Here is a 14,052-nt window from a genome sequence, read left to right on the forward strand (position 1 = left end):
TTCCTAATTTGGGCCTAACAAAAGTGTTTATTATGCGCTAAAAAACTATTTACTTTATTTCTTTCTTTCTTTTTTTGTAAAAGATAACTTATGTCATTTTATTCATAATAATGTGGGCAATACAATGAGAAAAAATTGGAAATTTTTTGGAGTAGACAGAAATACAGACGTTTTAGCAAGATTATAAGTGATTATTTGTATGTTTGAAAATCCAGTTAACTTGCCATTCCCGCGTTATCAGGCAATGTCACTGCTGGAAAATAAAAGCTAGAAAGTGTGGCTTCTTCTGAAAAGCATGTATGCGGCAAAGTAACCGCCGTAACAAACAAGCACTCTATATTAGTTTGGCTACAAATAAAAGTTGTATTATAACTAGCATCGAACTGGAATAGAGACCTACAACTAAACACCAAGGTCACTAGTTCATTATCATATGTATGAACAAGAAACTCATAGAGTCTGAACAACCAAGTTACGTATGCCTCTCATTTTCCACTTTAGTGTTACGCATCACACACTCATTTTGACAAGAAAACTCCACGATGATGAAGATTAAATATGATGGGAAAGCAAGATCAGAGCAATCGCCAACCAAAACGCTTAATTTTTGGATGAACTTGTAGAGACCAAACATGTCCCCAATCACAGCTATTTCAATATGTATGAACAAGAAACTCATGGAGTATGAACAACCAAGTTACGTATGCCTCTCGTCTTCCACTTTAGTGTTTCGCATCACACACTCATTTTGACAAGAAAACTCTATGATGATGAAGATTAAATATGGTGGGAAAGCAAGATTAGAACAATCGCCAACCAAAAAGCTTAATTTTTGGATGAACTTGTAAAGACCAAACATGTCCCCAATCACCGCTATTTCAATATGTATGAACAAGAAACTCGTAGAGTATGAACAACCAAGTTACGTATGCCTCTCGTCTTCCACTTCAGTGTTACACACCACACACTCATTTTGACAAGAAAACTCCACTGCGATGAAGATTAAATATGGTGGGAAAGCAAGATCAGAGCAATCGCCAACCAAAATGCTTAATTTTTGGATGAACTTGTAGAGACCAAACATTGTCCCCAATCACCGCTATTTCAAGGGATTATATCATGAATTGTGGAATTGAAACAAAACATATATGATGGTTTGACGGTGTATGCACCATCCGAAGAGGCTTTCCACACAATAGAATCAACTTCAATCCGAAAATCTAGAGGAATTTTGCAGGTATCCTCATTCGCTTGGGGATTCATAATTCATGAGACAAAGTCATGATTCCAACAATTAAACACAGAATCAAAGAGTCAATAAATTGTTATTTGTGAGAGAGGAATAGAAAGCGGTGTTACAGCCTGCAGGCCTCATGTTTTGTCTAGTACGGGTTCACAAATTAGACCACATTGACTTGATTTTCATCACTTAACCTCAAACAATGGCCAAGTGATAAAAGATAGACGCTCCAAGTACTCCAAATAGAAAGCGGTGTTAATGGCCTCATGTATAGCCTAGATTATGACAAAATTGGCCTTCAGAAAACCCTGTTCGTGAACTCTGGGAAGAGTTTGTAAGAAAATCCATAATGGTAGTCCACTGCTAGGAACTTTTTAAATAGACCCCGCGTGTACACATCACTTATTTATAATTTTTTAATGAAAATATCTATTAAGGATTCAATGACTTCAATGACAATACACCAATAAAGACTCCAATGAAAAGTACTTAAATAAGTCTCACTAACTTTACATCATTATACAAAAATAATTTATTATTTCTTTTGCAAGTGAGACCAATTTGAAGAATTGTAAGTAGTGTATCCAACAATAAATAAAATTTAGCCACATGAGAAATTTGTAAGTTGAGTTTTTTGGTACGAAATATATATTTAATGTATAAAAAATTATTTCAGTAAAATATGAAGTTAAATTTTTGGTTATAAAATATATTTTTATAATCCATAGAAGAAAAAAAATTAAAGTAGTTTTTTTTTTTAAGAAATGTTTAAAACATTATAAAGAATCTAAATATAATTTTAAAATAAAGTTATAAAAGTGAGTCATGTCCGTTAGATATTTGTTTAAAAGAAATGTCTAAATATATTTTGAACTTATGGTCGGTTTGTATCCAAAGGGATGTATTGGATTAGGATTTAAAAAGATTTTAAAAGACTTTTTAATTATGAAAAAGTCTTGTGGTATTCAATCAAGATTCTTTGTCATTTTAAAAAAGTTTTGAGGTATCCAATCAAGACTTTTCATCACTTAAATAAAGTCTCGTGATATTCAAAATCATTTGAATTTCAAAGGATTGTTTAATAAATTGGATTTTGATGGATTTTGTGGGATTTTCTAATGAATTTTTAGCAAGAAAAAGTCTTTCATGAAAACATGAGATTTGTTGGGATTGTTTTTCTTTTAAAAAAATCATTCAAATTTTGAAAGATTGTTTAATAAATTAGATTTTGATGGATTTTGTGATATTTTGTAGTGAAATTTTACCGAGAAAAAAATATTTCATGAAAACATGAGATTTGTTGGAATTGTTTTTCTTTTAAAATTTTACTATCTCTCTCCTCTCTCTCTCTCTCTATCTCTCTCCTCTCTTCCCCCCCCCCCCCCCCCCCCCCCCTCTCTGTCTCTCATGAAAAAACAAAAAAAAAAAAAACAAGAGTTTGTATTGAAAATATTTTGATAGAGAGTGTGTTGTAATCATTTCTTTCCAAAGAGTCCATAAAATTCATAAAATCTTTGAAATCTTATAAATCAATAAAATCATTTCAAATCCTTTAAAATCTTACGATGTAAACCCATTGAAATCCAAATTGTCATTGAAATCCAAATTGTAAATCCTAATAGTCTTTTAAAATCATGAAAGTCATTAAAATCCTACAAAATCTTTTAAAATCTTCGAGACTTTTTTAAGCAAAAATTATCCTTTAAAATCCTAATTCAATACTCTTTGTATGTCAAGAAAACCAGAATAGTACAAATGAACCTTTCTATTTGAGGGTGACGCTCATTATAGTCAAAGGTTCAACTTGCTACGAGGATATAAATAAAATTGTTGTTTTCCCTCAAGACTCATGTAGAGGAGCTTGCTTTATTATCGACTTAATTGTATATGGTAAAGAATACATTGAAGCAATTAAAAAAGTTTTTTTTTAGGATAAGTTATTTTTTAAGAACGTTATTTGTCACTATGTTATTAATGAACGTTTTGGTTAGCTTGTAGGTAGTTTGATATACCTCACTGGTACTCGGCCAGATTTTTCATATATGTTCATTTTGTTAGCCAATTCATGGTTTCTCCACGTACCACACATTATGTTGTTGTCCTTCAGATTATTCGGTATATTAAGGGTACTTTATTCTATGGTCTTCATTACTCAGCTACGTCCCCATTGATTCTTAGGCCCTACTTTGATGCCGATTGGGCGGTGATCGTCGTTCCACCGCTGATTTTTGTATTTTTCTTGAAGATTCACTTATATATTGGCTTCGAAAGAAACAAACCTTGGCAGCTCGCTCTAGTACTGAAGCTGAATAATGCGCTCTTGTTGATACTACTTTTGAGATATTGCGGCTTTGTTGACTTCTTGCTGATTTAGAGACATCGCAGTCTTCACCAACTGATCTAGATTGTGACAGTCAAAGTATGTTTTCCATGAGCGAACCAAACATATTGAAATTGATTGTCACTTCATTCGTCATCATCTTCTTTGTTGTGAACTTCATCTTATCTCCATTGACACTCTTGATCAACCGGCTGATTTGTTCACAAAATCTCATTCTCCTGAACGTTTCTGCACTTTAGTGTCCAAACTCAAGTTGGTTGATGCTACGCCCACTTGAGTTTGAGGGGGGGGGGGGGGGGGGGGGTGTTAAGCTATATTATAATTCTCTATTTATTGTAATTATATTGTAATTATGTTAGGAGTAATTAATCTTTATGTGTTATATTTTTTGTGTTTCTTTATCTCCAATCCTATAATATAAATAAGACAACTTCATTGTACTTGAAAATGCAAATATTTCTCATATCTTTTTGAGTTTCTACACTGTTGTTGTTGTCAAGAAGAACATCAAGAAAGAAGTAAAGAAAACAATAGCAGATTATTTTCTTGACGAGGCTGAAGAGTGGATTGATCATGTAGAGTTGGTTTGTGATAATACTGAGACATTGTACCTTGAGGACGCTGCTGATGCTGATTATTGTGACTAGGAAAGTGATTTTGATTGTGCTATCAGAGAGTTAGTTCGTTTTGTTATTTCTTGTTAATCCTACTAGTTACTTTTTTTTTGTTTCATTTGGTATTTACTGCATTATGTTAAAATTAGTATGTGATTTTATCTTCTTTCTCCACGCGATGGTGCTGGAGTGTGTGGAAGTTGAAAAATGTGATGTCTTCTTCCTCCTCGATGCCAGGGTTGATCGATACTGCATAGGGTCATTATTGACCAAAAAAGTGAACTTTTTGCTATTTCTCTGTTTTGCAGTGTTCTGTTATTGAGATTCGTTTTGTCATTTTCTAGGTTTAGACATTTTTGCCCTTTGGTTTGATGATTAATAACGCTCTTTTGATTTTGGAATGCATATTCTATTTCCGCCTATGCTTCTTTTTAGAGTAAATCGTCAAATTAGTCCATGTCTTTGTCCCAAATTCTCAAATTGCTCTATGACTCTATTAATAACTCAAAATGGTCTTTGTCTTTATCAAACGTTTCTCAAATTGGTCCCCGACTCTATTAGTTGTTTTGTATTTTAAGTCATTAATGTACCAAATAATATCCAAAATGCATTATGTCATTAACCACTAAATAACATCCAAAAGACATTGAGCCATTAACACTTAAAATACAAAACAATTAATAGAGTCAGGGACCAATGTGATAAACATTTGACAAAGACATAGACTATTTTGAGTTATTAATATAATCAGAGACCAATTTGAGAATTTGGTACAAAGACAGAAACCAATTTGATGATTGTGATAGGTGAATCTCTTCGTTTTCAGTTGATTCTTCCTAGGCAATTTTGGCAAACTAACTAACCGTATCAATACTATGACTCGAATTTCATTTGAAGCATTCAAGCCTCCAATTTTATTGAGATTTTTTTGCCAAGATGTTATAAAAATATTTATACACAAGCAAGTTATATAAGCACTGTTAATCACTTCTTTCAAAAAAAAAAAAAAAGGGACTGTTAATCACAGTTTGCTTAATAGTATTGTACTTAATCGTATTGGGCAAATTTGCCCAAGATTTTGAACAAATTGGAAGTTTTAGAGGTTAACCAATGTGCTTAATAGTACTGTGGTGTCCAAATTAACCACCACACTGACACATTGCAAATAAATTTATTAATTGGTAAATCATGCACAATTATACATTTTTTTATGGATATATAACCCGTAATTTATTAAATAATCTATTAATATCTACCTAAATATAAAATAAATAAATTATGGATATCTAAGATAAACCTGTCAGAATAAAGCTATCCATGATAAAAATGTGTAGGCAAATAACAATCTAAAATTTTCTCTATCGATTTATTTATTAAAAAATTTATTGTTTAAAAAATGAATGAAGTATCTATTATTTTTTTGTCACTATTATCTATTAAATTTGCAAAAGCTATGTTAAATTAAATATAAGTTAAAATGAAATTTAATGTAGGAGAAAACTGAGAAACAAATAAATAGTCAGAATCATGGACAAAATTTACGTGAATTTTCATATGTACTTTTCGTATGATTCTTTGCTAAATATTTTTTTTTTACCATAACAAACTTTGAAAAAATCATGAGTAGTTTATTTAGAAACCATACAAAAATCAACTAAGAAAATGCACCTAAGTTTTTTACTAGAATTAAAATAAGGACAAAATTTAGGTGAATTTCTTAAATACTTTTCATATGGACTTTCACATAAAATAAAATACTCATAACTCCCATGATTCCTCAAATCTACCAAAATATTATCAATTTTGTTATAACCATAAAAGGTTAATTCTACGTGAAGAACCATACGAAAAGTATGCAAGAAAACACATATACATTTTGTCCATAAAATAAAGGATTTTTTTAATGACAAACGTTAACAAATACTTCATCCGTTCATTTTTAAGTGTCGTTTTAAAATATTAATTAACACCGAAATAGCGAAGTGTATTTTTGCAACTTTTCTTTCTATTATACTATCATTTTAATCCACCAACAAATATTAACACTTTCTCTTTCCAATAAATTTAATATGAAACTTCTTCTTCGTTGTCATCTTGTTCTTGTTTTTTATCTTGTCAAACGAGTCTTCAACTATTTCTCTCTCTTCACCTCCCAATGAGTCTTTCACTCTTTCAATTCCTTTTGAACATTCACGGACTCTTTTATATTATTTTTCTCTCAGATATGTTCTTTTACTTTGCACTTGAAATTTTTAACAATTACTACTCATCTTATTTATAGAATTTTAACTATTCATGGAACTATTATTATAGGTAACAAAATTTTGTTAAAATTTTAAGATAACAAGAAACAAACTTTGTTTAAAAAAAACAAACAAACTTTGTTTAAAAAAACAAACTTTAGTTTTCCAAATATATAGCATTAATTAGTTTTATTGAAAAAGATAAGAGTAATTGACAAAAAGTATAATTGACAAATCATTCCCTTAAAATATCAAAATGACAGTTAAATAGGAACGAAAAATTCACTCTAGAACGACACTTAAAAAACAACGGAGAAAACATTTTATTAAGAATATATATATATATATATATATATATATATATATATATATATATATATATATATAGACACACACATAATATCAAATGAATATAATCTACGTTTTGGACCTGATTTTTTCTTTCATCTTTACCTTTGATCTAAACTATTTTATTTAATACTTTATCTTTTTATAATATTTGTTAAATTATTAATTGAAAAAATAGCAAAGTCCCATTAAAATACGAACAACCTCGTTACAATAAGAATAATATTAAACACTATTATTTTTATCTTATTTATAAAAAATATTTCATCATATATGTCAAAATTGAAATCTCTTTTTATATAAAATTAGCCATAGTAAAAAAGTGGATAGACGAAAAAATTAATGTTCATCTATCCGCTTGTATTAAGAAGAAAAACAATAATAGTACTAGTAATACTGTAATAGTAGCAGCAATTAAGGATGATAAAAATTTTATATGTATGATATACTCGGATAAAATCTACGATGGACACAAAGTGGATAACTTAACGAGTACACACATATAAAATAAATTGATATTTTTATTACTTTAAAGATTACACACATGTTAAATTTATCTCATCCTGTTACCTTAATTTGCTTTATGATAATTGTTTCACGAGAATGATCTCGTCTAAAGAAATGTTTTAAAAATCCTTATTCATCAATTTCATCCTTCAACAACCGGTAAAGTGCCAATCAAAATATTTGGCTGGAACGTCTCATAATGTCATTCAACTAAAATATCATCTAAAATATTAGGATGCTTTGGCTGTTTGGAATTGTTTAAAGCATGAAAGAAGTATATTTTATCTTTCTATCCTCAATAAAAATAAGTATTAATAGATTATACACCTGCAATAATCCAAATTATACAATTGTATTGACAACTTTCACAATAAACATTTGATAAACCAATATAACAAATATAACAGGTGGGTGTTACCTATAAAGCAAATGTCGGGCAAATACATCTAATCTACATGTATTATCAAGTTGAATAAAATTTATAAATTAAGAAACTCATTGTAGAGTTATTTAGCATAAAAGGATGGGTTTTTTTTATCATCACTGAAGAAGAATCATATTTTGATTGATGGCACCGAAGAATAACAAGTGAAAAAAAGCAGCGAAGAAGAATAGAATTTTGATGGCTCCAGAAGAGAAGAAGGTAGATGGTGGCACTGGCAGAAGACATGTGGAATTCAAAAAGCTCATTTATGAAGTTGCGAAGGAGATGAACCTAAATTAGAAATCACGGTGGAAGGCATAGAGATGATGAACGATTCGTTGCATAAGATTGTTAACGAATCCGTGTAAAATGTTGTTGTTTACAATCAAACATGTTTGCATATATTGCATGCTTAAACAACTCTTTCTTGGAGATTTGGCCGATAATGCTAACCTTCATGGTTATACCACTTGTGGCAAAGTTGTTAACGACATCAATCTCAACAATTGGCTGATTAGTCAAGATATAGATCCTTGGTCTTGTAATTGATGGATGGATGCTACATCACCTCCACTTCATGCTCTTAAATATAACGATTTGGCTGTTGATTTACTACTTTATGTGTGTTGTATCTTCAAACAAGACTTAACCATATTTACTGCATATTTTGTATTGTATATTGCATATCATTGCCATCTTTCTCTATACTCTAAATTGTCGCTTAAAATTAAGCGTACTTTGTTAAAAGACTATAATTTGCAAAATACATGGATCTCGTAACTTTTGGATGTGTTTCGCAGGTAAGTTTATAACTAAATAAAAAATGTAATGATTTAATAAAGTAAAAAGGTAATGATTTATAGTTGACCCTGGGATGTGAAAATATTTTGTGGTCCATCTTGTTTTGTCATAGTAGTGGATGCGCTCTTATACATATCTTTGTGCATATTGTAGTTTCCGTGCATGAACAAACATACCAAAAAATTAAGTGCAAGTTTTTTTATCCTTTCGATATTGCTCCATCATATGTCGTTGCAAGTAGATTACTTCTATACTTACTTCACGACCGAACTTCGTGACCCCCTCTCATTGGAGGGTTAACAGAAAAAACACATTCTTTCGAAATTATTTTCAAAAAGGGTTTGGAAGAGATTTTACTTAAGCATGTCACCAAGTTCAATTGTACTTCTCCTTTTTGAGTGATTATTTTTAAAGTTGAAATTACACTTCATCATCTGCATTTTGAGCATAAACATTAGGGTATAGGTATTTAACCAAGTATTTGGTATCTTATACACAGAAAATGCTATATTGAGCAAAGAATTATCACCACGAATGTATCGTGAAGCATTGAGGAGCGTTTGATCAATTTAGATCTGGGAAACAAGGGTGGAGTAAAATTAATAAAGGGGTCCAATGTAGTGACAACTTACAAATAAACTATCGTGATGTTTCGGTGAAAATAATTTTCGCTGGAAGTAGCAATTTCCTTAAATAAAATGGCATGCAAAAGAATTGAAATAGAGTAGGGCAATCCCAACTACATTGACACCGCGAGCACTAGTAAGTTCATATGAAGTAGATGCGTTGCTAATTCAAATCTAACCTAATAACTTCTTTTTGACAGAATAACTATTTTTTAATAACAATCTAACCCAATAACTTCACCTAATTTATAGTTGCTAATTAAAAATGATAGATTATAGCTAGCATCATAATTAACAGAGTAAAAAACTTGTTTTGCGGAGGTCTGAAAAAGGATTTAGAATCTTCCTTTCCGAACTCTTGACCATGCTATGGCTGCAACTGCAATGCCACCCAAATGTGCAGATCCTGATATCGCACTGTCTCCCTACAATTTGAAAACCAACAATTATTTATAATGTTAGCCAAATGTTAATGCTTTGTTTTTGAGAAGGAATGTGCTGCGAAAGAAAAATAATGGTTTTCGTTTTTCCCTGGTAAGTAGCTGTTTTTTTTTTTTTTTATTTATTAAAAGGAAAAATAAAGGACAAGAAAAACAATCTAATAAATTCTCTGCCTAAACAAAGCCGTCTGTTTCACCATCTTTCTACGGGCTTAAAGCATCAAGATGATCAGAAAAAGACTAGTGATTTATACAGAAATTTCATAACAATGGACAGACCTACTAGATTGCATCAATTTGATGATTTTAGTATACTAAATCTCGAAATTTGTAGAAATTATGGTGATATCATAGCATAAGTAGTTATGACTACGAGTTTGGTGATCCTTCTCGGACAACTAAGCTACTTGAGATGGAAAATGCTATGAAAAAAGGTAAACATGATAATATACAAGAATACAAGATTGACAGGGTCCATCATACCTCTATTATCCTCAGCATATCTTTTCCGATCAAAAAGATCCCCTTGATTCGCCATAATTTTATTACACAGCAGAAAAGGATATGTCAGTCTCCAACTTGCAAATTTCAGTTTTTGACCCATCAGAAGGTAGATAACAGCTTACCAGCAACGCCGCAGGAACTGGTATAAAAAAGTTCAAGTATATAGTTGCTCTTGGATTGAGGAATATGTTCAGCAGCATAACTGCATTCACAGCTCCACTTGCTCCCTAATCATTGGAAAGTTCATGTTAATTAAAAATGAGTTTAACTAATGCTATAAGTGATAAATGAAAGTAATCATTCGTGACTATACAAAAAAAAACTTGATAATAAGGGTCTGAGTTATTAAAAAAATAAAAAAAACTTGATAACCTAACTATAAGAAGACTAACAAATATTGACATTTCTGCGATTTGGCGAACTTGATGGAGTCAAATAGTTAATTGACACCCACAGGCCATGAAACTTATTTACACAATTGTGTTCCACAGAGGAAACATAATTTAAAACCTAAAATGGAATTTATGAGGCAACATCCTATTCAATTTGATTTTTGAATAGAAGAGTCTTCAAGGAAATTAACACAGAATAAAAGTAGAAAGCCTTCCCTCAAAACACATTGCTCATAAATCATAATTAACGAGTGAAACCAAGAACATCAGTAATTACATAATGCGTCCTACACTCCCTGAAGAACGGAAGCTGGTAATAGAATAGTTACTATAAGCTCACCAATGCTAAATCCTTTGAAGCCTTGATCGCGCCATAGCCCTGTTGCAAACAAGATGCAGAGAAATGTTAAGTCAAATATAATGTTGATGATTTTTCACATCTTTCAAAGTATTTCGATCAAAAGATCATAAGTTCAAACCAAGAGTGTAAATATTAACTTTTGTCAGCAAAAAAATAGCTTTCAAACTTTTAAAGCAAAATGAAAGTAAAATCGAGAAATCCATATATCAAAGGTTTGAGGCTGAAGAATGAATTAGCATATTAATGACAATTTTTTTCTAGCATCTGGTGAAGGCTTAAAATCAAGATTTTGTTCCTTTGTTTCACCCAGAATTTTTTTTAAAAAGAAAGTTTTAGAATTGGCAGAAAGGCAGTGTCTTTCTAATCATCACTGGACCTTTGATGTTAGAGACTTGTAGGATTGATGCCCAAGATAGAAAACAGAACCACCAATTGCGCCAGCAAGATATAGCTTCAGCAGAAATTCAGGCCCAAATTTACTTGCAATCTGATCAAAGCCCAATTGGAAAGAGTTAAAGGTTAATGAAGCTAATGGTACAAATAACTGGTTGCAGAGAAAAACAAATAAATGGTTACTCAAACTGATGATCTTAACAAGTCAAGTTACATGTCACTATCGAATAATTAAATCTATTACTGTGTGTACCAAAAAGTAAGGCAAATAAATGAAAAAGACATTACATTAACTACAAAATTTGAGAAAAAGAACAAATATCAGTAATATGAGAATTGAGGGGATGGCTAGTGGTAAAATCACAGTCTTCAAATTGTGTAGTATTAAAAGTCCCAACAATTAGTAGATAGTACTTAAACTACAAACTCAAATTCCACATGTAAGGGGGTTTTCTTCCTAAATCTAACACCTAGTAACAAGGATACCAAGAAGTTATAAAATGAATAAAACATATTAATCAGAAGGAGTACATAAACCTACAAAAAGAAAAGGAAAAATATGAAATAGGCATACCCAGTCATATGACCCAGAAAATTAAAGAGAAAACATGAAATTGCATAATATATGTAGCATGATATAAAGTTGTTATTAGCATTTTGCATATATTTAAAATCTAAAGACAAAAGTGATTGGAAAAAAAGATTATCCATAACTAAAAGCTTGCTGCGTGATTACTGGCTAATTATTAGTTATATTCAGTATACTCAAGATAAATCATCTGACAAATGAAGGGGGTCAAGATAAATCATTTGATGAGTGAATCCAAACAAACAATTTTCAAGAGACAGAAGATCTGAAATTGCCACCTAAACAAACAAGCCTGAATGCCTGATAATCTATCTAGATTACCTAAGAACTTCAGATATTTTTTTTATTTTTATTTTTGTCAAAATTCTTGCATTTCAACTTAAATATCAGACTCCAAATTTCATAACCATATGACTTATTATTCTTTGTTTTATGGTGAAAGTGAGTCTAGAGTAGACACCAACCTAAAACAAAATATTACTAAGGTAAGGAAAAGGAGAAAAAAGTGAACATATGAGCGAGAAATAATGATAAAAAACGAGAAAAAGAAACCGCACACTCAATCCAAAGAAGTAGAGTCCAAGCATGTTGGACATTAAATGCCAGGCATCTACATGACTGAATGCATTGGTAATCAAAGTGTGCAAGCGTCCACTCTTAATATTGTCTAAAGATATCTGTGAACAGAAAATAAATGAATCAGCACTCTAGATGAAGTTAAATACGCACAGGCAAAAACATCAAAACAACACATTTATCAATTTCATCCTTCAACACCTGGTAAAGTGCAAATCCAGAAACAATTACTAATTTGATGTAATCTACACTAATCTACACGCTTCAGGCATGAATTAGGCCGGAACGTCTCACAGTGTCATTCAACTAAAATATTAGGATGCTCTGGCTATTTGGAATTGTTTAAAGCATGAAAGAACTATATTTTATCTTTCTATCCTCAATAAAAATAAGGTAAGAGCACTGATACATCTCCAAAGATAATAGTAATAGATCATACACCTGCAATAATACAAATTATACAATTGAATTGACAACTTTCCTAAGAAACATTTGATAAACCAAAATAACAGGTGGGTGTTACATATAAAGCAAATGTAGGGCAAATATATCTACAAGTATCATCAAGTTGAATAAAATTTATAAATCAAGAAACTCACTGTAAAGTTATTTAGCATAAAATCTTGAGTCGCTATCTTCCAAAATAAAAAAACAGCAACATTAGCTACAATCAACCCCAGAACCACGTCATCTGGTGTCAGCCTGTTTAGCCACAATCTCCTGCAAAAAGGACAAATTATATTATTGAAATCCCATATAACACGTAAAAGCCTAAACCTCTGTAGCACCTAAACCTTCTGATTGAAGGCGTGTCCGGTGTCCGACACTACACATGTGATTACTTTCAATAATGTCATGTTCAATTATTTCATTTTCTTAAATTACAACCGGTGTCAACATGTGAGTGTCAAGTCCGTATCTGTGTTGGTGCTTCATAGGTCTAAAGATGTTGTTAAATAAAAATCAGGGTTTTATCTATAGTACATTATAGAGTAATAAATAGTGATTACTAATAAGAATAAGAATTAGTAAGTAAAAAGATTGAAATTTTCGAATTTGGTAAAATCCAGGTGTTAAATAACAGATGAAAATAAATATAGAAGCAAAACCCTCTAAACCCTAAACTAAATCTCAGTCCAAATTATAATGACAAAATTGAGATTGAATGAATTCAGATTGTAAACAAATGAACGGGTATAGAGAATGTGACGGAAAATTACCAACCACTCCGATACGAATTATTATTCCAATTTGAAATGTAGTTCTGTCGATGAAAATGAACTCTGGGAAAGCTACGATCAATGATGCTTTTGGCACTTGAGAGATAGTTTCTTCGAAAGATCATTGATTGGGAGAAAGAGGAACGAATTTTGGTGGAAAGGGAACGCCATGAGTGAATGGCGGAAGAAGGTGAAGGAATGTGGTGGTTTAGATTGGAGGGTTGGACGATGTGAGTTGAAGGACGAGTGTGGGAGATACGGTGAGGGTTGAAGGTGAGGTTGGGTTGAAGGTGGTGGTGGTGGTTGTGATGGCGTGTTACCGCCGTGAACCGCCGAACTAAGCTCTGCATTTTTTTGTTCACTGTTTGATCATAAGCTAGCTGAAGTGTTTAGAATCCCGTTTATTTGGAAGGAGTAAAGAGTGATTTTTTTT

General features: G+C 31.4%; 1 protein-coding gene across 2 annotated transcripts; it reads right to left on the bottom strand.

Annotated features, from left to right (window-relative positions):
- Positions 1-9,232: 9,232 nt before the first annotated feature.
- On the bottom strand, positions 9,233-13,997 carry RBL12 (RHOMBOID-like protein 12). 2 transcript variants are annotated; one of them, XM_085733478.1, is made up of 8 exons: positions 13,620-13,997; positions 12,999-13,119; positions 12,381-12,500; positions 11,218-11,328; positions 10,821-10,859; positions 10,211-10,315; positions 10,068-10,109; positions 9,233-9,569 (listed from the first exon to the last, which is right to left on the bottom strand). In XM_085733478.1, the coding sequence occupies exons 1-8, from the start codon at positions 13,967-13,969 to the stop codon at positions 9,480-9,482; spliced, it is 978 nt and encodes a 325-aa protein (XP_085589604.1). In that variant the 5' UTR covers positions 13,970-13,997; the 3' UTR covers positions 9,233-9,479. The 2 variants fall into 2 exon arrangements, with proteins under 2 accessions (XP_085589604.1, XP_085589605.1); XM_085733479.1 differs by lacking the exon at positions 12,381-12,500.
- Between the last annotated feature and the right edge of the window lie 55 nt (positions 13,998-14,052).

Source organism: Medicago sativa, chromosome 8 (assembly GCF_051527215.1).
Source record: "Medicago sativa cultivar Bolivia chromosome 8, Bolivia_mono, whole genome shotgun sequence".
Lineage (NCBI taxonomy): Eukaryota > Viridiplantae > Streptophyta > Magnoliopsida > Fabales > Fabaceae > Medicago > Medicago sativa.